Source organism: Myotis daubentonii, chromosome 14 (assembly GCF_963259705.1).
Source record: "Myotis daubentonii chromosome 14, mMyoDau2.1, whole genome shotgun sequence".
NCBI lineage: Eukaryota > Metazoa > Chordata > Mammalia > Chiroptera > Vespertilionidae > Myotis > Myotis daubentonii.
The window spans coordinates 48768819-48792534 of NC_081853.1; the positions used below are offsets into that span (position 1 = coordinate 48768819).

General features: G+C 39.0%; 1 protein-coding gene across 21 annotated transcripts in view; it reads left to right on the forward strand.

Annotated features, from left to right (window-relative positions):
* ARPP21 (cAMP regulated phosphoprotein 21) overlaps positions 1-23716 on the forward strand; it is a 142099-nt gene that overhangs the window by 52771 nt on the left and 65612 nt on the right. For 14 of the 21 annotated variants that reach the window (XR_009448580.1, XM_059664211.1, XM_059664217.1 and 11 more), the window contains exons 10-13: positions 10209-10317; positions 12234-12335; positions 18733-18770; positions 20609-20668. Coding sequence is in view for 20 of the 21 variants with exons in the window: in XM_059664211.1 (XP_059520194.1) it covers positions 10209-10317; positions 12234-12335; positions 18733-18770; positions 20609-20668 (309 nt within the window). In the remaining variant the exon portion in view is untranslated. Of the gene's footprint in view, positions 1-10208; positions 10318-10697; positions 10790-12233; positions 12336-18732; positions 18771-20608; positions 20669-23716 lie in introns of those variants that run through there. The other 7 variants (XM_059664222.1, XM_059664223.1, XM_059664225.1 and 4 more) reach the window with 4 other exon arrangements.

The following is a 23716-nucleotide window of genomic DNA, read 5'->3' on the forward strand; positions in this document are numbered from 1 at the left end:
TTTCCCCAGTATATTGCCAGAAGTAGGTTTCACTCTCTAGCACTTTGAAATGCTTTCGATTGGAATTCTTTGTTAACTGTCAGATTAAGTGTCAACACCAAATGAGCCTCTTGGAAATCTGGGGCGGAGGTATTAGGCTCTGGGCTATTTTGGTACCGCAAACAGTGTTTATAATGCATATACTCTCTATAATGTTGCTTTTTTGACATTCAAGATTGAGGCTAAAAAATGTGAACAGTGGTTTTATAAACACTATTTAAATGCTACAAATAGAAGAGTCTGATTTTATATGAGATGTTTTACCCTTCTCTTTGTCTCTCTTCCTTGATCTACACTTTCTCTGGCTTATTTTTTTTTTATGTTTTTAAGCCCAGAACAGCTCATGGATCATTTATTAAATAATTTTTTTTTCACTCCCTTTCCTTTTCTTCAATCTAGAGAAAGGATTCATGTCCAGGGTATATCTTTTGGAGACTAAAACCCATCTACTTGCACTAGTGCTTTCCAAAGGGCTAACATCAGTCAAGGGCAAAACCCCACATGCATCGGAATGTTTCTGCATATGTCAGAGTAGCTGTCTAACTAGTCCCGGATAATTTGTATGTTAAAAGGTTGTCATAGCTTGAATATTCTTTCTTGAATATTCTTGAATTGTCTTTCACATCCACCCACTGTCATTGCCTTAAATCCCCTACTCGAAAAGGACACAGCAAGAAAGGAAAGAGCAAATCCACTGAAGGAGAGTGGTCACGGGTCCCAGACACCCTGAAACAAGAAGAGTGGTCTAAAGGCAGAGGTTTGGGGGGCACCAACAGAGTCTAGTGCTCAAGAACTCAGTGCCCTGATTCCTAAGAAGTGCAGACCTAGGTATTTGATGAGTGATCTTAGTGACTTTAGTACTTTGCTTGCCTGTTTGTTCCAGAACAGATGGTCAGCTGAGCTGGTTATTAGGTGAATCAGAAGAACCATAAAACTTGTTCTAGCACTAAGTAACGCTTCTCTCTAGGTGAAGCAGTTGATCCCAGGTGATTTTGTTAAGAATCTTGAAGTGACAGATGGTTATTGCACTAGGAGGTAGGATCGTGGGATCTCCCACCTTCTCAGTGGGCCGATACAGAGAGGGGCGGACAGCAGTGCATCAGAATCTATGGACATCAGTTCTGCTTCATATCGGAAGAGGCAAAGGCTTAAAATGGGAATCTTTAGTCTTTGACCTCCCCTAGCCAGTGCGGCCACATGCGGCTCTTTGGCCCCTTGAGTGTGGCTCTTCCACAAAATACCGACTTCTGAGCATGGGCCACGAAGCTTCAATCGCACTATACGTGCGTGTCCACACGTGGTATTTTGTGGAAGAGCCACACTCAAGGGGCCAAAGAGCCGCATGTGGCTCGCGAGCCGCAGTGTGCCGACCACTTCCCTAGGCATTTCATTCCCTGAAAGTAATTGCATTTTTACCAAAACAAACAGAAAAAACACCATACTTCCCTCCCACGTTTATTATATTTCTTCACCTTTGGCTGTGAAGAAATAAACAGAGTGGCACCCTCATATGGATGCTTGCTTGACAGTCCTCTGAAGAAGACGAGGTACCTCCTGGACGTCCATGAGTGGCTGATTGGCATCTTGTCATTTCTAAACATGTCAAATTTCCTCTGCGCTTTTCATAGGAAGAACATTGAAAGTCATCTGACTTGCAGTCAAAGATCAGAAACCTAACTAAGAATTGCATTGCTCTCAAGAAAAACAATGAAGTTTTATTTACTCAACAGCCTCGTATTTTAATCAATACTCAGGCTCAAAGTAAGACATATGTTAACATTGGTCCAACTGCATATCATTTCTCTCAAATATTATATTTTCTCATATTATTATTATTATTCTCAAATATCTCAGAGACCATAAGGTTGTATAGATGAGATAGGTAAACCATGGAGATATAGTGAGGAGAGAAAATATGTTTGCTGTATTCCTTTCCCCACTTGAAATCATTTATGAGCCTTTGAGTGTCAGATGTGTAATTTCCCACTTAATTTTAGAAATGAAATATGCATGTGCCTTCTGTAACATTAGTATTCTTACTATAACATTTTTTAAACAAAGTTTTCCCATGGAATAATGATACTTTTAAAATTTTTATTTTTTTAATCTTAGAACATTCAAGGTAGATAAAGCTGAACCATTTTACAGGAGCAAAAACTGAGATTCGTATCTTGATCTTTCTTACCTACTCAATTCACAGAAGACCAAGACTAAAATCACTGCTCCTGGCCCTCAGCCATGACTCTTCTCCTAAGATTAGGAAAACAACAACCAATCTTAATAGAATAAATTCTCTGAAATGATGATAAGATCCCCAAACACTCTTCTTTCACCAGTACCCATTTATTTCCTTACAGCATCCTAATTTGCATTTAATTATTTTAAAAACTGAACAGAGAACTCAATTCAACAATGTTTATACTACGGTGAATGTTAAAACTATGACACCAACAATACTTTGGGATCACAGAACCCACAGGATTAAAAATTGTCCTTCTCAGGTGTTCCATATGGGCTGCCAACAAAAGAAGCATAGACTTTGAAACATTCCCATCTTCTGTTTATAGTTTGAGGAACCACTATAATTTTGGTCAGGACTCTGTGTGTGTGTAAGTATGTAAAAACATTATCTGTGTTTAGAAAAAGGTTCACTGTACATGTACATGCTACATATAGTATTGCCCTAAACATACAAGAGTAGTGGAGGGAGCGAGATGGCTGAGGGTTGGTTCTCCAACTACAGCTGTGCTTGTGTAGGCAGCAGAATGAGCCTCAGATCCTGAGAGCTTCCTTCATGGCTTCTAAGTCATAGGAATTGGCAGTCATTTCAGCACGTGGGAAAAGTTTTAGGACATACTTGTAGATGAAAACATGGTTGTATACAATGAAAAGCTGGTCTGTGTCTTACTGATCTTAAGATTTCTGTTAGTGGAGAGAGGCCGTTAGCATATTACCGTGGCCGCAGGAAGGAGATAATTAGGGCTTAGAGTAGATTTAAAAAAAAAAAAAGTTGTAGTTTATTGGTCAAAGGTGGTTGGTTTCCACTCAGTTGTGTACTTAAATGCTAGACTGTAATTATTGATACAGATCTTCAAACAACAAATTGGAATCTACCAAGAGAAGTGGATATCTACCTAATATGTTTTATGCCCCAACCAGACTCCTTCCAACTTCTCAGCCTTTCTAGATTCCACAACATTCCCAGGGGGACATAGCCCCAAACTTCCTCATCTCTACTTCCCAACCTCCTGGCCTTCAACCCAGAAATATGAACACATAGCATTTCTTTATACATACAAAAATTATCAGTTAATTCTATGTCAATTAAAATACACTAATCACTCTGCACCTTCTCAGCAAGTAAAAATATAATATTTGCACATAAGCTTAAATTGAATACTTATTTACACACCATTACAATATACACTGAGTGGCCAGATTATTATGACCACCCCATCAGTACTTGACACTTCCAAAAATACTGAATATTGAAAACTTCCTAAGCAAATACCCTCAAGGTTTTATTATTATTATTATTTGCATAACTAATTCACTTCATTGTACTGATGGGGTGGTCATAATAATCTGGCCGGTCATAAGAATCTGGCCACTCAGTGTATATACAAGCAAAAAGCCTTGAATGCCAAGAAACAATAGTCATATTCCGCAACTTTCAATGAACATGTTACTTTAAGAAAATTGTTACTTGTTTATTTGGAACTGATGAATCAAACCATTATTTGATTATTATAGATTGGATCTATCCTAATTAAGGTTAACACTAATGTAAATGTCAGTTCAATATCCATTGGTGGACTTTTAGATCTAGGCTACACAGAAAAATGTAAAAAGTGCTAAGAGTAGCTTGTAACATTTACTGAGTGCTTTGCTAGTGCCTGGCATTGGCTTGGCACTTTACTTGCATTGCTGTGTCTCACTTAATCCCCCTAAGCCTTTTGAAGTAAGTATTATTACTTTCCTTTTTTTTTCTTTACAACAAAACAAACAACACTTCTGTCATAGGGATGTTAAGAAGCTTGCAAGAAGTCACACAGTTAGTAAGCTGCAGAGCTGAAAAGACACAGTAATGGGTGTTTTGAAAAGCCACATTCTGTTAGGCTTGCCAATCAGCAATTTCTGTGTCAATTGTTTAAAACTTAGCTTAATTTTCAAACTGTTGCTATGTTACATTTAGTATGATCGTTCGCGTCCATTTTATGTCAAGTTGTTGGGTTGTGCTAATATGCATGGTGTTTTGTGGGGAGTAGAGCTTTGAGTCATTGGATATATTAATGCTACTTCCTTTTAAAGTTCATATAATATTTTTAATGATGTTCCTATAATATTGAAATGAAAGAATGGAGAGCTTAAGGAGAAGACAGTATCAGTATTAGCCCTCTTTAAAAAATATATTTTTATAGATTTCATAGAGGAAGGTTGAGGGAGAAAGATAGAAATATCAATGATGAGAGAGAATTATTGATTGGCTGCCGCCTGCACGCCCCACAACCTGGGCATGTGCCCTGATCAGAAATCGAACTGTGACCTCATGGTTCATAGGTTGATGCTCAACCACTGAGCCACGCTGACTGGGCAGCCTTCTTTTTAAATGTTTCATTTATGGAATTTCTCAATGTATAGGTACACTTGTAGCAATATGTCTGCTTTGTGAAGCTAAGTAGATCCAGCTGGTGTGTAAGCCTCTGTAGTATTGTTGCTGATACTGGGCTCCATACAGTTCAGAAATGGCCAAACTCACAAACAGATAATATAATATCCCAGGTCTTGTTTGCGTGTGATTTATTTCTCTTTTTCAAATTACACATTTTCTCCTTTATCCCTTATCCCTCTTATTCTTTTATAACATTATAATTTATATTTTCCCTGTAAAAGGAAGAAAAAGGTTGAGATTGGACACTATCACCTAGTTATTATCATTAGTAAACGCTTGTTTCTATGCATATAGATCAACAAAGACATAGCAATAAAATTTGTTTGCTTGCTTATTGGATTATATATATTGGAAGGTCTTAATGTAATAAGCCAAGACCAGAAGCAGGGACCATAATTAATCCTGGTATTTTTTAAAGTAGCAGAGCAGCAGAAAGTCTAAGAATTGCTTTGGCAAAATAAAACATTTTTAGCTGATTATAAAATAATATAGGCCATGAACGAAAATTTAGAAACTATTCAGAAAGTAAGAATGTTTTCATTGTTCATAATCCAGTGATTAAATACAAACCACTTTGAAATTGTTGAATTTGTTTCCTATCTTTCTAAACTAATCGTTTTGTTAATTTGTTGTTCTGAAAAAGTACATGTTTATTATAATACTCAGAAGTATATCAAAGGTTAGCCGTAAAAGTTACCCATTTTCTTACCATCCAGAGACAATCACTGCTACCAGTGTTGTTATTATTATATATTATAGTTTCAACAAACCTGGTCATGGTACATCTTTTACAAATTGCTTTTCTATGTTAGTAAAGTATTGAATATCATTTTATAAAGTTGCATATTACATATGGAGATATTTTAAGTTACTTAATCCACCATGGATTTCTACTGTTTTGCTGCCGTGATCAATGGAACTGTGTATTAATTCATTACTGTTTCCTATGATTTCAGTCTTAGAAATAGAATCACTGTGTCAAGGAGGGTTGACACTTTCAAGCCTCTTAATACCCATGGCCAGTGTGCCCGAGCAGTGGTACCAATTTAAGAGGAGGTGTCTTACTGACCCTTGTGGCCTTTGAATATTCTGCTTCATTTTGTTGTTGCTCATGAATAGCCTTATATTTGAGGAGGGTCAGGGTGTATCCTATGCTAGTTTGCATGTCTCTGTTTATACACACAGTACGCAATCAAAATAGAGAAGAATAAAATGAACTTTTCAAAGGTGTAGAGAATTGAGAACATCCTTTTGAAAGATGCTAATAGAGGAAGCACTGGCTATATTGGATTGATAAGGTATAGACTCACTTAACGAGACCAAAATGGTATAAAATGACAAAATAATAGTGGAGATTATGAAATACTTAAAGAAGAATGGCTGGGCTTTGTTTTTTAAAGAAAAAAATCAGTTGTAAATATTTTAATTGAAAAATTTAAGGGAAACTTAGATTCCTCTAATATGTTTGGCTTTAAGTCTTTTTGATAGATGTCTTGCACCACCAAAATCTTTATCCTGTTGTGTGCAGCAACCTTTCTTTATTAAGATATTTATGCATCTTGATGACCATCTTTCAGTTATTCAGTATGAAATTCAAAGTCTTTGTACACTTCCATATTTCACAGAATTTAATTCTTCATTTGTGTGTAGAGGGAGGAAGAAGACAGGAAAAAAAGTAATAAATTTGGGAAAAGCGTAATAAATTTGGCCTCAAGAAACTAGTGGTGAGAGCAAACCATTGAAAATACTTCTAGAACAAAAAGATTTTAAAAATCATTATAAGAACTGCTCATCTATTTTAAGCTCAAAGAGAAGAACTCTAACTGTAATTGGAATTAATTGACTAGAAGAATTAATTGATTGATTGACTTACATAGTATTTCACTCAGCCACACTTCCTTTCAATTCATGAGCTGTCTAATAAGGAACAATGAGGAGTTAATTCTAATTTTTTTTTGTTACTCCTCATTCGAGGATATTTTTCCATTGATCTTTAGAGAGAGTGGATGGGAGGGGGAGAGATAAAGAGAGAAACATTGATGGATATGAGAAAGACACATCGATTGGTTGCCTCCCACACGTGACCAGATCAGGGTTAGAGATCAAGCCTGCAATCGAGGTACGTGCCCTTGACTGGGATGAACCCAGGACCCTTCAGTCCACAGGCGGGCACTCTAACCACTGAGCAAACCCAGCTAGGGTGAGCTAATTCTAATTTTTGAAAGGTTTGGTTGGGGATGCCAGTGCTATCCACCATGCATGAACAAGGAATTTCACATGTGGATGCATGCTATGAATTGTGGGAAAACCTTGTTCTACATTTAAAGGGAAGAGTTTTTTTCATCAAGAAAAAATATTAAATTAATATTTTCTGCTTTTTGATGATGATACCGAGAAAGCTAGAAATAATAACTCATGAACTAAAATCCACTAGAAAAAAGAAATTTAAGCACCTGTAACACATGCCCATGAGATAAGTAGGAAACTCTAGTTATCAATACCTTCAGAAAGACCATGACATTTTGCAGCCTTGAGGAGTTTTTCTTAGCATTACATCCTTATATTGATACATTCAAGTAATTTATTCCCATTTTTTTAAAAAGGTACATATGTTATTTTGGCTTCGTTCACTTTATGGCTAAGAAATAATATTGCTCTGATGTTAAATTCGTGATAAAAAGGATTTTTGAAAGGTATAATATAATGGTACATTATCAGTAATTTCTAGTTTAATCACATGCAATACTTCAGCTATGTATTATAGTTTTCATGAGTTTCATCTGCAAATGGCTCTTTAGCTTTTCGAGTCATGGATCGTGCTCTATAAAACCGACCTGGAAAAATCTTATTAGGTTTATTTTGTTTCCTTTACACATACTTCAGATGGTTACTTCATAATCTCTGAAAATATTTTTGGAAAAACATGAAGTGGATTAATAATTTGGGATGTTGGGTTCTAATGTTGAAAAAATTTAAACAAGCTGTTTGAAAAGCAGTTATGGAAAATGCGCTTTGCATAATTTATATTAGAGTAAGAAATATTCTTGCTCTATTACTTACCTTGTTGATTGGAACAAATTCCTTTGACTACCCTTTACTTATGTGATGGGGCATTTTACTTAAATATGTCCTGCTGTGAAACACAAATAAATCAGCCTTACAAAGAAACGCAGATGAAATTTCAAAAATAGTGTTTGAATAGCTCTCTCCTAGATATGACACTCTAAGCCAGCGGTTCCCAACCTGTGGGTCGAGGCCCCTTTGGCAGTCGAACGACCCTTTCACAGGGGTCGCCTAAGACCATCCTACATATCAGATATTTACATTACGATTCATAACAGTAGCAACAGTACAGTTATGAAGTAGCAATGAAAATAATTTTATGGTTGGGTCACAACATGAGAACTGTATTTAAAGGGCCAGAAGGTTGAGAACCACTGCTGAGGAATCCAAAACTAGAGAAGCTAAGAATCTTATTTCCACCTCTCTTCCAAAGATAGCCTCAAATTTTTAAAAACTTTAATACCATGATTATTTTGGGTCCCCTTAAAGTGAAACATGGTTTTGATTTTTAAAGATCTTCTTATAATGATCTTATAAAGATCTTATAATGATCTTATAAAGATCTTATAATGATCTTCTTATAATTTGAACTTATGCTCCTACTAACCAGACTCTCTTCTGTTTTGTTTTATAATTTTACAATGTTTGACTGCATATCTTATTCAGTGACCCGTTGATCTTTTCCTTTAGTAGCATTGATTTATATACAGCTGGACTCAATTTTTATTCATGCATACATCTATTCATTTAGTTATTTAACCAAATGCCTCCCATATGCCAGGCACGGTTCTAGGCACTAAGGATTAAATATGTAAAAAAAGAAGATTTAGCCCTGGCCAGGTAGTTCAGTGGTTAGGGCATTGTCACATTTGCTCATCCAGATTGTTTGTTAGGTTTCACTACATTTTGATTGTGGTGGAAAACGTTTACATTGATCTTTAAGATGATGCGATGCAGGGGTTTTGTTTTCATTGCGAGGCTGAAGGCCCCTGGCCCACTGTGTGCAGCATTAACAGAGAGGGACTGCATCATAGCTCTGCAAGGATGTGAACAGACCGACGCCTGCGTCTCAGTGGACAAGTCTATAAACTTGGAGCCAAAATGTCACTGAGGGACGGTTTATTTATCTGTAAAAGAGGAAAAATATACTTGCTCCTCATACATCAAAGTTGTATTGCAAGGGTTGAAAAAGAATGTAAAATTTTGCAAACATTATACAAAGTTCTAGAAGCTATAACTGGTATTATTCCAGTTTTCTGTTAGTATCTGTTCACCACTATTAGTATAATTTATGTATATGCGTTTAAGGAAAGGATGAGTCCCACCAATATTTGAATTATACGCTTCAATGAACTCACTGTTTTCTAAGTGCTATTGACTTATTTTGGGATCTATAAGGAAACGGTGGCATGCCCTTAATCACTGGTCACCCATATGAAACAACAGATACTTTGAAGTGGCTTCCTAATGACTGAAGGCATAATGAACCCAGTAGGGATAGAAAACCCACTGAGCTTCGGAAGTAATCCATCAGCTATGACAGGGACACTGTAATGAGAGTCATAAATAACAACTGTTTCTAAGCCCAGGACAAATATTCCAGCACTTCCTCTGGGGAGGAACCCAAGCCCAAGTCATTCGTTGAGAAGTGCAGTGACGATTGTGGGAAATTAACAAGGAAGTGGAGCGCTTTCCTGTAATAATACAAAATGATTAAGAGGACCGGAAAAAAAAATCAATTGACTGATCAATAAGGTTTAACTGCTTGGAGCATTTTTTCCCCTTGCTAATCAGTCATTAAGCTGTTTAAACGAAATATTTCCAGTTTCTCCAATTACTGAACGGATTTATAAGACTTGGACAAGGATGTCAGAGCCTCCTGGAGCCAGATTCTAGAACAGTTATCAGTGGAGAAAGAAGGCAATAATTTATAAATGATCCTCTCTCAGTTCAGATTTAAAAAATTCTTTAACAGGAGGATATGCTGGGAATTGTCTCTCCTAGTTTCCGAACGTTGGTGAATTAATGTGTTACTCCCAAGTTCTAAACATGTAAATTTGTTCAATTGGTTCGAGAATGTGGGTGGGAACTTTATTTAATTCAAAAGTAATGGCGAGCCACATCACTCTAGGGACATCTACACACTTCATATGTGCAGGCCTTTACAATAGTTTTTCAACTTCAGCCATGGTGAGCCGCGTGCAGCAAACAAGACTCCGAATTCAAACCAACCAAAGGGATTCTAACAACACCTGTGAAGGGACAGATCATTACCTACCTGTATATTGCCAGAGATTCTAGTATCAAAACCGCGTGTTAACTTTTTCTTTTAAAGTTGAATGCCACTGTGGGGAAAAAAAAAAAAAGAACACTAAGAAATAACCTTAAACAGCAGGCAAAACTTTTTTATTGATATGTTTTACTTTGCTGGCAGACCAGAGCAAAGGTTTTGTGAACATTTAAAAGATGAAAAAGGTGAAGAATCCCAGAAGCGGTTTATCTTGAAGAGAGATAACTCTAGTATTGATAAAGAAGACAATCAGGTTGGTTCTCAAGTTTGAGAGTGGCTGACGTTGTTTTTGAAGGTGGGCTGACTGGTGTTTTTGTCGTCCCTCTGTGGCCCCTTTCTTCCTCTCCCTAGCCCTTCCTCACCCCCCACCCCCCACCTCTGATACGACCATCCTCTCTCCAACCTCCTTGCCCGCCTTGCCTCCCCCTTTGGCATTCAGTGGGGAGCCAGAAACCCACGTCCTGGTTGCTTTCGCCATGGCTCTGTGTTGGGCTGCATGGGTGGTGCTTGGCGCAGTTCCTGCTGCATGTGTTGGGGGTTGGGATGCCACAGGCTCCAAGCTGTTGGGAAAAGCTCTGTCAGTCGCGTGTGCAGATGTCTGTGTAACTATGGCAGTCCTTCCACTCCCTACAGCTTTGTCCTTCAGTTGTGCACAAATTGAGCTGGATTATCAAAACGGACCGCTGATCACCCCGGTGTAGCCGTAAAGAACAAACCTTGTTATGGTGAGGACAGGTGGATTTTGCAACTACCCTACAATCAGTCTTCACAGCAAAGAACCAAGTTCATGTTTTAGTCCCCCAACCCTCCTCCTGCCCATGTTTTATTGTCTGTGTAAATTGTCCGCTTGTTTGGCATGAACTGTAGCACAACTCTTTCTGTGTGTGTGTGTGTATGTCGCTTGTGATAAAACATTGTGTTGTCGTAGGTAGCCTGACCCATGGTACCTGGATAAGGGTGGAGATGTTTTACTAAATCTCTTCTCCAGATGGTGTGGGGTCCAGAGCTATTTAGGGAGAACACTAAGTAAATGGCAAAAGAAAACAAGTTTCACATGCAAAAAAGAACAGTAGAGAGTCATGTAAATGCCATTACACTTTGTGTCTCTGACAATCAGAATAGATTTTTTTGAAAATGACTGCTTTAAAACCCTTAAGGGCAAGATAATAAGCATCTCACTCAAGTTATTATTTTAATTACTCTCGGTGAGTCACGGGAAGGCAGTATGTGCGTCTCCGATGCACTTTAAAAAAAAAAAAGAAAGAAAGCTGTTCATCATTTGTATCTCATTTCCTCCCACCACCACCGACACCACCACCCACCCCCGAGCTCCTCCGTGGCTCGAGTTGACTCTGAAACATGTGCCTGCGTCGTGTACTGAGTGGGTATTCGTTGAATGGATGGATGAACGTGGCTAGGGCAGAGCATTTGGTGAGGGATGGCAAGACGAAGATGGGAGGGCAGGTGAGAAGCAGATTGTGGTTCAGATGAAGAAGAGCAGTCCTTATGCTGGGTTCTTTGAATGTTACCTTAGATGTCTAGATATTGACCCCGATCAACAAGCACATTTCAACTTTCATTCCTGCTTCCCATGCCAGATGCAATTCCCAGAATCAGTCATCGAGTGAATAAGAAAATAAAATAGGATCTAGAGAAATAGTGCCCACATCTTCCTTCCCACCCATTATTTCTTGACTCCCTTGCTGGGTTTCTCCAGTCCCCAAGTTTCCGAAGCCATGTCTTCCCTGAGCTACCTTGATCTAGCCATCACTTCCATTTTTACCGACACTCTGCCTCCTTCTGAGAAGTCAAAACCACACAGGTTAGCAAAGGAGACAGAGCCCATCACTGGTGAACTGTCACATAGCTGAGCTGGCTGAACACCTCAGGCACATCCAGGGACTTCCGTTTCAGAAACACGTGTGCTACTTGCTTCCAGCAAGGAGGCAACCAGCATACTTGCCCTGGCATTGCATGTCATGCGCACACAGCACACATAGCACACATGCCCCGCCCACCCCACAGCTTCCTCAGGGACCAGAAGGAGTGAGACTTTTCATGCTCCATTTGTTTAAGTGAACATTTGTTATCCTCAGCTGACAGTTGCTAAACCGCAGACTTCTAACAACTCGACTTGGATAACCCTCCTGATTTCTTTCTTCTGTTCAGCAAAACAGAATGCATCCATTTAGAGATGACAGACGAAGTAAATCAATTGAAGAGAGAGAAGAGGAGTATCAGAGAGTGAGGGACAGAATATTTGCACACGATGTGAGTAGTTGTTTTAATTGCCTCTTTAGTGCGGTCCTTCCATCAGCAGTAAGGCAGCCTCATTCCCCAGACAGCGAGCTGGCAGGGACGAAGGAAGCTGGAGCCAGGGAACACATCGAACTGCAGCAAACCCCAGATGTTTCTGGAAGAGGCCTGGGTTCAGGGAAGTGATGGAAAAGGAGCCAGGGGTTCACGCGTGTTCCTAGGATGTGACCGGTGTGGGAACTGCGGTATAATTTTGGTCAGTTCAATAGGCCTTGGGTACAGAGACAGGGTGCCAGGTTTGAAGAGATGCCTTCACGCCAATATTGGCCAGGAGATAGATGTCACCTTGCTGTCTTTTTCATATTAACTCTGTGCAGTAGAATTAAAAGGAAGCGGAGTATGCTGATCACATGCACGCACAGAACTTTCTTCTTTCTATCTTTCTTTTTTCTGCATTCTTAGTAAGCGTGGGTCTTTTATTATAGCAAAGTTAAATAGTGATACTCACCCCCCCCCCCCGTCAATTTCAGATCAAATTAGTTTTGTAAACAGTTCAAGGGAATGATGATAAAACAACCTCTTTTGTTCAAATTTCTACAAATAAGATGTGGTGGGGATTTATTAAACTCTGTTACTCTGGTCAAAATAAAATGCAATTAAATTAGGTAAAAATTAATAGGTACCAAAAAAAGGACTGGATTTAAATGTAAGAACATGAGAAGAGCAAGCAATTGCCAAAGCCATTCCATCCCATGAAATCATCTGGCAGCCTCCTATCATGTTGGGTCTGCCGTCTGCAGAAGTAGAGGTGTGGGCTCCTTTGTGTAGACTGGGCCAACACCTCCGGATCCACTGAGTCAGGTGGGGCATCTGACCCCCTGTTGCCATTTGCTCCTGGAGGCTCTTGCAGGGCCAGCCTAGTGACCTAGGCTTCCATGCTCAGCCTGAAGGAGGCCTGCTGTCCTCAGTGGGGTCTAGCCCAAGCCAGTTCCGGGACCTCCAGCTGGTGCTGAGTCCTTTAGCATGAAGCTGCAGAGGAAGCAACACTAGCTGTCCATTCCCTTCACCTTTACACAGGTTTCTGGCATCTCTTCCAGGTCCCCTCTGCCTTGCTTGGATATCTCACAGTCAAATTGTGATGGGTGAATACTCTGGCTTAGAACTCTAGAATGAGGAGAGTGGAAGAGACGGAGATGGAGGTAGCCATAGCTGGATGATGTTTGGGTACAATACTAGAAGATTCTGTACATGTGTGGACTAGATTGTTATAATGGTCAGAGTTATTGATGGTGCAGCCTGACACCTGGAAGGCCTTCAGTTGTGTTTGCTGGGTACCAGAATGAAGTAATGAGAGGATCTGTGCTAGTCCTGCTAGTGTAAGGAGGCCTCCTGTGGCCTGGAGGTGGCATGCTCTTGTCTGGTGACCTTCATGGAGAGACACTTTTCTGAAAACCAGTTCATTCTCTCTCTCTCTCTCTCTCTCTCTCTCTCTCTCTCTCTCTCTCTCTCTCTCTCACACACACACACACACACACACACACATACACACATTTTCCCTCTTTACACTTCTATTCAAAAGTAAATACTAATTCAAAAGCAAATACAAATCACCCAGACAATGTACAAGCAACATTATGCTTGTTTTCTCCCCAAAGCTGTGCCACATTGCCAGACACTCAAGAGCCAGACGACAGAAAACAGCATCGCTGATGCCTGTCTGTCCTTCCCATCTAGGAAGAGGTCATTACGGGGTCAAAAGGTCAGCATGACTTCCCTACGACCCTATCAAGCAGATTAATTGTAAAGGACCTGAGTCCCTGGTTAAAGATTGGAGGCAAGTGTTGCTACTTAACCATTTGTACACCATAAAGCACCTATAGACGCAAGCGGTGGACCTTTTTTAATTAAATTCAAAATATCATGGCAGTTAACTGGTCAAGGCCTCTATGGCCACATGCTGCATTGACATTAAAAAAAAAAAAATAACAGCAGACTTACATGTGAGAGAGCTTCAATGGCAAGCTATTGCCGTAGCCAACCCTTCCATGCAATCATTCGACATCCTCCTTTAAAGGCCTTGGCTTCTTCTCTCTGCGAGCGCAGCGGTGTGAGCTCCTTTGACGGGCGCTCTGGTGGCCAGCGTGTCTGGCTTTCCTAATTCAGCCTTGTTTCTGACACTGCTCTTCACCTGATCTCTTAGGGAAGAGGTTTTTCAATTGGCATCTTGCACTCAGAGGAGGTTTATAGATGGGCTTCAGAGATTAAAGTCCCAGAAATCATCTGCAAAATGCTATGTTCATGAGCAGATGTGCATTTTTCTAAGGAAAATGTCTCTAGTGTTTATTTGATTCTTATAACTTTCATCATCCTATAAAGCAGCGGTTCTCAACCTGTGGGTCGCGACCCCTTTGGTGGTCGAACGATCCTTTCACAGGGGTCGCCTAAGACCATCCTGCCTATCAGATATTTACATGACGATTCATAACAGTAGCAACATTACAGTTATGAAGTAGCAACGAAAATAATTTTATGGTTGGGTCACAACATGAGGAACTGTATTTAAAGGGCCAGAAGGTTGAGAACCACTGCTGTAAAGGCTAAGGGCCACTCTTCCTCCCCCATCTGATAGCTCTATACGGAGACAATGCAGTCATACCACCAACGTTCCCTGGGTTAGCTTTTTATTGCTGCACAAAAAATATTCCCCAAATTTTTCAGCTTAAAACAAAACATAATTCTTATCTCAGGGTTTCCATGGTATCAGGAGTCTGGAAGTGGTTTAGCTGAGTGATTCTGGCTCAAGGCTCAAGGTCTTTCACGAGGTTAAGGTCAGGCTGTCAGCTGGGCTGCAGTCATCTGCAGGCTCGATGAGTGAGTAGGTGCTTCCAGACTCACTCACATGCTGGAAGGCTTCAGTACCTTGCAGGTTATAGGCTGGAGATCTCAATGTTTATGATGCAGGCCTCTCCATAGGCTGTTGAGTGTCTGTGAGACATGGCAACTAGCTTCCCCCAATGCAGGTGACCCAAGAGAAAAGAGATGGCCTGAAATGGAAGACACAGTCTTTTCTAACCTAATCCTGGAAGTGACATGCCTCCCCTTCCATTGTATTCTGTTGAACCCATACTCTGGCCCTGGTCCCAGGAGAGAGATATACTACACAAGGTAGTAAATACCAAGAGTGGGGATCATTGGGGGTTACCCTGCATTAACAGGATATTACTGTTCCTCCTCTGTTAACACAGACTCAAGGACATAACAGTAATATGAACTTTCTTGAATATATGGGTGTTGTCCTCAAAAAACGTATACACACTTTGAATAATTATTCATTCTAATGGGTTAAATCTGAAAAGAAAGAAACATCAATTGAGCTATCTGCTGTTAAGTGTGTATACATGTTGGGGGGACGCCCTACATATAGTGACAAATCCTCCTATCACTTATACAAAGACAGGACACTTGAAGTAACCCTTCATCTCTGCAATTTCAGGTCCCAAAGGATCATTGCTGCTGCCCAGACTGTTGAGGTCCACGGATAATAATTAAACTCTATGAAATCAATTATAAAACAAATGCAAAGAACCCAGCATAAGGAAACTAAGTCATAGACATCTAATCCCTTTCTTAGCTGGTCTTTAATATAGTGCTCTCATAATTTAAAAACAGCTAATAAAGCCAGTTTTCCTTGCTAATTATTAAGTAGTGGAGTCATTCAAACAAGTGGATCTATTTATATACTTACAAGCCTTTTTTTTTTTCCTACTTGAAGTCTCAATGGAGAATTCTAGAGAAACATTTCCTGTTATTTGCACATCAGCAAAATTCAAATAGATTTTAAAATTTGATGCATTCTTGATAGTTTATAGATGAAATGTATTGTGATGTCTAAGGTGTGTGTGTATCTTGTGTGTGTGTGCTTTTTGTACATAGGTGCACCATCAGAATATCCAGGTTACTCTGGGATTTTCTAGAAAATGATTTTCAAATTCAGCTTGAGAACTTTGGCACCTTGAGGCAAATGTATTCATTATTTGAGAACTCAATTGTTGTAAGTCAGAACACAGAACAATTTAGTTCTCAAATAATAATACATAAGTGTATTTTGGTAGTCAGACGTGTTTGAAGTATAACTTGTATTTCCTTCAGCTGGCTTCTTGATGAATCCGGTGCAATGCTGCTAGTTTGGGGAAGGTTCATTTGAGAAAGCAATATATTTGAAAAAGACATGTTTTGGCTGGAGAGTGATTTCTGATGTGTAAACAGGGCCTCGGGGCGGAGCGCATCCTGGCTTGCTTTCATGTTCTGGGATTCCTCCTCTGCGAGGACTGATAAGGGCACATGGTGCCACCTGGATTGGGGGTGGGATGTGGGAGAGAAATCTGCAACCCATTAGGCAAAATCATTTTCTCCTTAAAAAAAATGAGCCCTTTATATCTGAGAGTGCGTGACAGCTTCGAATGCTGCATTAATCCCTGTGACAATTTTACCTTTCCCTGCTATTAAAATGTGCAAGTTATTAATACTACTTATTTTTTAAAGTTTATATGCATCAGCTACTGAATCACGGCCCATAGCCATTTCTGCGTTATTTATGAAAATGTGGTGGAGGGATGATGAGATGATTTTTATGACCTTTCCACAAAAATCAGAAAAAGTACTCTTGGGATATGTTTTAAGGAAAGGTATTATTAACTTCTAAGTGCTTTATTATTTTTTTTTTAATTCAAAGAGTTCAGGCTGCTTAACTTTTCCCAAAATGCCATTAGATTCAGGCATGTGAAGAGGTCAGAATGTCTTTGATCAACTCCTTCCAAGTAGTGGTAGAGTTTCAGTAATTTTGAAACCCAGCCAGAACATTGTAAATGCAACTGACCTCTTCCTAGCCAGAGCTGAGCTGTAGTAAAGAACGGAATTCATAATGTATCTCGGAGACAATCTCTCTTTCCCTTCCCATGACTTGACTCAAGCCAGTAGCAAAACCAAACTAAAGGACATTTAGACAGCAAGATAGTTCCTGGACTGTAAACACGCCTTCATAGGAATAATGTCAGTGGCACACCATTTGTATTTGTTTCCCTTTATAAAATACAGATTTTAAAAAACACACATATATTCTGAAAAGGTTTTTTTTGGAAATTGACTCAAGTTTTTGCCTTTTGTTAAATAAGGTTTGGGCACACTTGACTTCGAGGAGTGGTTCTAAAGATGCCCTCACCTGCGTGCTCAGGCCACTGAGGAAACATTACGCCCAAAGTTAGCCCTTTGGTTTTACACTTGATCTTAGCCAAAAGGCCGAGAAGCGATAGCCCTTTGGTTTTAGTGGAAGGATATGATTTCCCAGTAAAAAGTACCGAGAAACCAATATCCAATATGCCGCTCTGACTAATGGTTACATTAATGGCCTCTTCGAATTCAAGCATTTGATATTGAAAGGTCCCTATTATTTTTTAGTTTTATTCTCTCCTAAAATGGACCTGTTAAACCTCTATTTATTCCTTTAGCAGGTCACTTATCCATCATTAAGAAAATGGACACTGAAGTATGGTGGATATGTTTATGTTTAGAAACTCAACCGTTTGAAAATGGTTTTCTAAACACAGTCACTATATTATACGACCAGTGCACCAGCTTTTGTGTGGACTTTTTCTGTTGCTTAAATTTAATTTGATCTGCCCTTCCGTCTCATGTAATGATCATGGAATTTTATTTTCCCTGCATTGTGTATAAACACGAGAAGCTAAGATGAAAGTCATTTGGTTTTCTGTGTGAAAAACTAAGAAATCTTCCATGGAGGGTGACTTTTTTTTTTAATTAGCTTCATTTCATTTTCATTTGTCTTCTGCTCCTCCCTCCCCCTTAAGATTGATTGATGGCATCTCTTCAGTTGTAAGAGCCTTGCCTTCAGTCTGTTTATATCGTGAGAGTGTATCGTTGCCGGGGGATAACTGCAGGATCCTGGCTTTGCGCTCTCCCCTCCTGGGGGATCGTGCCAAGCTCGCACGCTCTGCCCTGATGTGATCCTGTCATCCATTGGGGGCTCTTGGCGGCTGCATCTCCTCAGCCCCAGAGGAGCCCGCTAGCTCAGGGTCCCAGGGTCCCAGGTTTCTCCGGCAGGCAGTTCAGTCTGCGTCTCTCTTCTGACCTTGATGCTGAACAGGCTCAATCTATATGAAACCTGGAGGTGTTCTGATGGAAAAGTACTGTGTGCTGCATGAGAATGGTTTCCGCTCTGACTCTAACCTATTTTTTTTCCTTTTTTTATTTCCTTTTTTTTTTTCTAAAAATGGTACATATGTTTTCTTAAAATTTTTCCCCTTGGAGGGGAAAATTAGTTTTTAAATCAGGCAAGGATTTGGGATCCCTTCAGCATATCCAGAACCTCTGATACAATCCTTTCTTTATTTTTCAGTCAGTTTGCTCCCAGGAAAGCCTTTTTGTGGAAAACAGGTAAAATGGAATTTGCTTTTTTCGTGTCTTTAGAGGAACAAAGTGTGTCATGTGTGTCCTGTATATTCATAGAGATATACATTGCATATATAAGCGTGTGCTTAAATATATGTATCAACAAATACATATATCTATGCGTACACACCTATATATGTACACATATATGTTACTTAGCATGTCTAAACATTATTTCATGGAGAAAAAAAAATTATCTCAGTTACTTCCAAACATGAGTTTAAATGTTTTCACTATTTAAAGTCTCAATTTCTCGTCTTCCAACAGTTGTAATTGCTACTGTTTTCGCCCGGCATGGAAAAGTATAAATATTGAGACCGTACAGGAACTTGCAGTTTCATTGGCTTATTAACGAGGCTGCTAAAAGCACTTGTATATTTGGTATTAATAACTACTTCTTTGCTCCATTATTATATATAGCTCTATAAATAATAATTAGAACACTATTGTTTTATGTTTCTCACTCTAAATAACCTACCAGTCTTTATAAAAGGCCTAACTTGGGAATCTTATCTAAACTAGTTTGGATTTAGCAGTACACTTGGCTTGGGAGTAAGTAGGAGGAGTTGGTTGCTATGAAATGAATAGGTTACAACATTTATATAAAATCTTGAGCAGAAGAGCATAAATTTTTCAAATTTAGCTTATACCTTTTTAAAATAGTTTTAAACTGACATAGGCATTAAAATGCTCCATTAATTTAATTGCAGATTTTTAAGGGGAATTAAGAATTCCACATTTGCTGTTATTAATGGGTAACTTGGAATGGAAATATGGTTATTTTAAAAGTGGCAGTTACTTTTATTTTAAAAGTAGTGGTTAATTTTATTTCAGGTGTCAGCTCAATGGGTGGCCCCTGTAAAATTGACTAAAATGCAGTCTGTTTTATTAAATTCCAAGACTTATAGAAAGTTTGAACTGGGCATTAGAAATGATTGGGGGGGAGGATGCCATCGTTTATATTAGCAATTAGAAATCTTCAAGTAACTAAGTCCCTCAATTGAATAATCTTATTTTGAAAGAAAAGATGAACTTAGAAAACAAGTCTACATGAGCATTCAAAAACAACTTTAAAATTCATGCAGATTCAGACTGCTATTTCTTATTTACAATACAGTTAAGAATTGACAAACATTAACATCTTAGGGATAGTTCTGAATAATTCCAAAATTTTCTATCCTTACCAAAACGATTAAGTGAGCATTTATAATTTAGTTTAGTGGGAAATCTTATTCCCTAGCCTTCTAACCAATCATTCTCTCCTACTTTATAATTTTATTCATTTATTTGGCTTTTGTACAAACATACTGCTAATACACTGTGTCCCTTTTATTCAAATTAGATTGTATTCATCAATACAATAATTGGTGACATACATACATTGCATGTATGAATAAGTCTTGATGTTCCCATAAAGCAAAAATTTAATGGAATGGATTCCTTACAAAAATAAATATATCTCTTAGATACCTGCCTTTGGAATGTCAATATTTCACTGCTCAAGAAATAAGGAATAACTTAAATATTACTCAAGAAAAATAGTCACAACTAATATATTTAATTAAATATCTGTTACATCTATATCAATTACTTTTCTCCTCTTCTATTTCCTCACCTCTTCCCTTTCCCTTACTAACATCAGTGTTTGAATCCTAGGTTAGGGAAAAACCATGCTGACATTAATTTATTATGGCTAAATTAAATGTCATACAAATAAAACAGTATATGGGATTGATTTGCAAGACAGGTGTGTTATACTAGGGTACACTTCCATTTTTTACCTTCAGGTTTTATATCATAAAAATCATGTTTTTCATTTCCAGTAGGCTCTTGGAAGACAGTAACATATGCAATGAGACCTATAAGAAAAGACAGCTCTTTCGGTTGGTATGGTTTACTTTTCTAAAACTGTGTTTTCAGATTATGTGGCAGAATCAATGTTAAATATAAGTGTATTAGTGTAAACTATCTCTGTTCATGAAATGAAATATGTTCAGTTATCTCTTTGTAAAGCTTTTTACAGAACTAGTGTGGAAGCCATATTGGATAATGTGAGATCCGGGACTGGGAGACCATTACTTTGATACAATCCTTTAGCGGTCTTCCTTTGATTTTCTGATTGTTTTTATTTTCTCAAGGGCTAACTTTAGAAGCACACTGATTTAACATTCCCAAATCAACTTCGGTGAATTACAGAGTTAAAATTTCTCTGACAGGTTGCAATTGTGTATATATTCCCAACACTGGAAACAAATCATTGATAACTCTATTTGAGTTCTTGATTTTTAGCTATTACTATCCATCATGCTATTTCAAACAGTATTTTTTCAAGAACAGATTTTATTTCTAAAGAAAAATAAGAGATTGCTTCCAATTATAATGAACTGCTTAAGTCAAGATCTTTTGTGGGCTATGGGTAATTTTATATATGTATATACATATAAAATTATATATAATATTAAATTATATAATATAATTATAATTTTGTAACTATAGTATAAATTATATATTTTTAAGTTGTGAGCTAGGCTAGAAGCTCCATTCAAACAGGGATCATACCTATATCACTACTCTATTAAATGTGCCTCTAGCATTCATTATGAAACTAAGGATATACACAGTCCTCCTTATACACTTAATACCTAATACATATATTAATGTGTTAGCTCTTTTGTGAATATTAGGATTCATTTCTGTTGTAGGATAGGCAGAATAAAGAAAGAAAACTTTATTAGGGACCCTGCCCACAATCCCAAGCATGTGCCCTGACTGGGGCTTGAACCCGTGACCTTTTGGTGCACCAGACAACTCTCAACTAAGTGAACTTCACCTGCCAGGGCTTGAATTCCCTCTTTTAACATGCACAGATCTTGATTTAGGATGATGACTTGTGCTGGTGGAGAAGCAGAAGAACTTAAGAAAATCTTAGGTTGCCTTATTAGCCAGGGGATACAGCACAAGTCTAGAGGAACTACACAATGTTCTAGAAACAGCCAGGCCAGAGGGAAGGGTGTATGTAAACTACAGCACCCTAGCTTGCACCCAGGAATAGTGGTGGACACCTCCTTTGCAGAGAAAGGGCCACCCACCCTGGCATTTAGGGGAAGTCTGGATTCCTGCCAGGGAGGTGCAGAGTTAACGGGGAGAGGGGCCACTGAAACAGAATTAGTTATGATCACCCCCCCATGGAGAACTTCCTTCTGACGCACCCTGCCTGCTGAGGTAAGAACCAACTCAAATGTTTCTGATAATAAACATTCCAAATTAGCTACACCTGAGATTACTGTCACACCCTTGGTACATTTACAGTTGCTAAATACTATTTAGGCAGGCTTGGTCAAAGATGGGTATAATTAACCAGAATTCAACGGGAAAAGAATGACGTTGAATTTGGAGATTGAGAGGGAGACAATCGGAGATGGAAAAATTCCTCTTTCTAGCAAAAAAGGGTGCTTTTCCTCCAGGCTACCTCCGCTGGCTTTCTTAAATTTCAAAGGACTTTAAGAACTAAAGTCACCTGGCCATTGGTGAGTGTTTGAGACTTCCTGCTCCCAACCTTGTCTTTTTTAAGATGGTCCTTGTTTCTAAAGCCGGCTCTAAGGCCCTGAGAACAGAGAGCATGTTTGTAAGGAAATAATAACAAAGGACAGCAGGGCACGAAGCGGGTTTTGTTTCGTGAGTTTTCTGTTCCACTTCCTCCCCTCACTTTACAAAGTTCCTATCACAGATGAGCTACGTCATTTTTATTATCTTTGGGTCCATTTACCTCCTTCCATTTTCATGAAATAAAAGAAAAAGCTTAGTAAGTAAAGTTGAAGTAAAACCTAAAATTTTCTCTGTACCTTCTGTACAATTGGGCGCATGTTTCAATCAGATATGCATACCTCTAGCTTCCCAAAGGCCATGATTGTCTTTAGAAGAATATTGATCAGCAAAGCTAATGATGCCATGTGTGAGATTTGGATCAAGCTGGAGTAGGTCACATCACAGTCCTATGAAAAGAGGGGTTATATCTACTGCCTGTGATGTATGTCCCCATCTACTTAAAATCCATGGGAATCGAAGAATATTTTAATGATCCATTATTTCCAACCGCAGAAAAGGCTTTGAAAATATTAAGTTACTCTTTAAGCAGATTGGAAACCAATGAAAATGCAAATTTCACCCACTTTCTCTAGAAAAGACATGCCATTTGGTACAGTGCTGACAGATTCTCTGGAGTCTTGAAAACTCACTTGTGGCTATTGGCCCTCTTCCAACACATTCGCTTTTTTTCTATTTGAATTTTGAACAAATGTGTTATTCCACCTCTGGAGCTTTTGTTGTTTGTTATTTCCATGGATCCCCCTGGAATGTCTCTCCTTGTTGTTATTTGCACCGGCTTTTCCATGTGAAAAGGATTAAGAGGCTCTTTCCTCTGCCTGTGAAGGGTGAATCACTGGGAAACACTCTCACCATCAGCCAACCGGGAGTTCCTGTGATTTCTGGACTGTCCCTCAAAGCTTTCATGAATTCAGACATGTAGCTCATGACGTTAGAAAACACATGAATGAATACATGCCTTTCTGGAGCTGTGTGCACTTCCCAGAGGCCAATTATTAATGCCAAAGGGGGAGAGAAAACTCTTCCTTGGTGGGCGTTGCTTTGAGGGTCATTCAGATCCCAGGTGTTTCCAAACATTGATTCCTTGTTGACGTGGGTCCGGAGACTTCATCCTCCCTCCCCTCCACAACAGACGTCTCCAATTATGTTCTCCGCCATGTTTTTCTAGTGGCTTCTCCTTCACCGGCAGAGGGATCGTGCGGCATTTCTGTTGGGTGTTTTCTGTTTGTGACACGCTATGTGTGATGCGTGACCCGTCTGCCATCCGTGAGGCATGTGTGGCCCTGCTGGGGAGGCAGCAGGTCTGCTGGAGGGGGTGGACGGGGAGG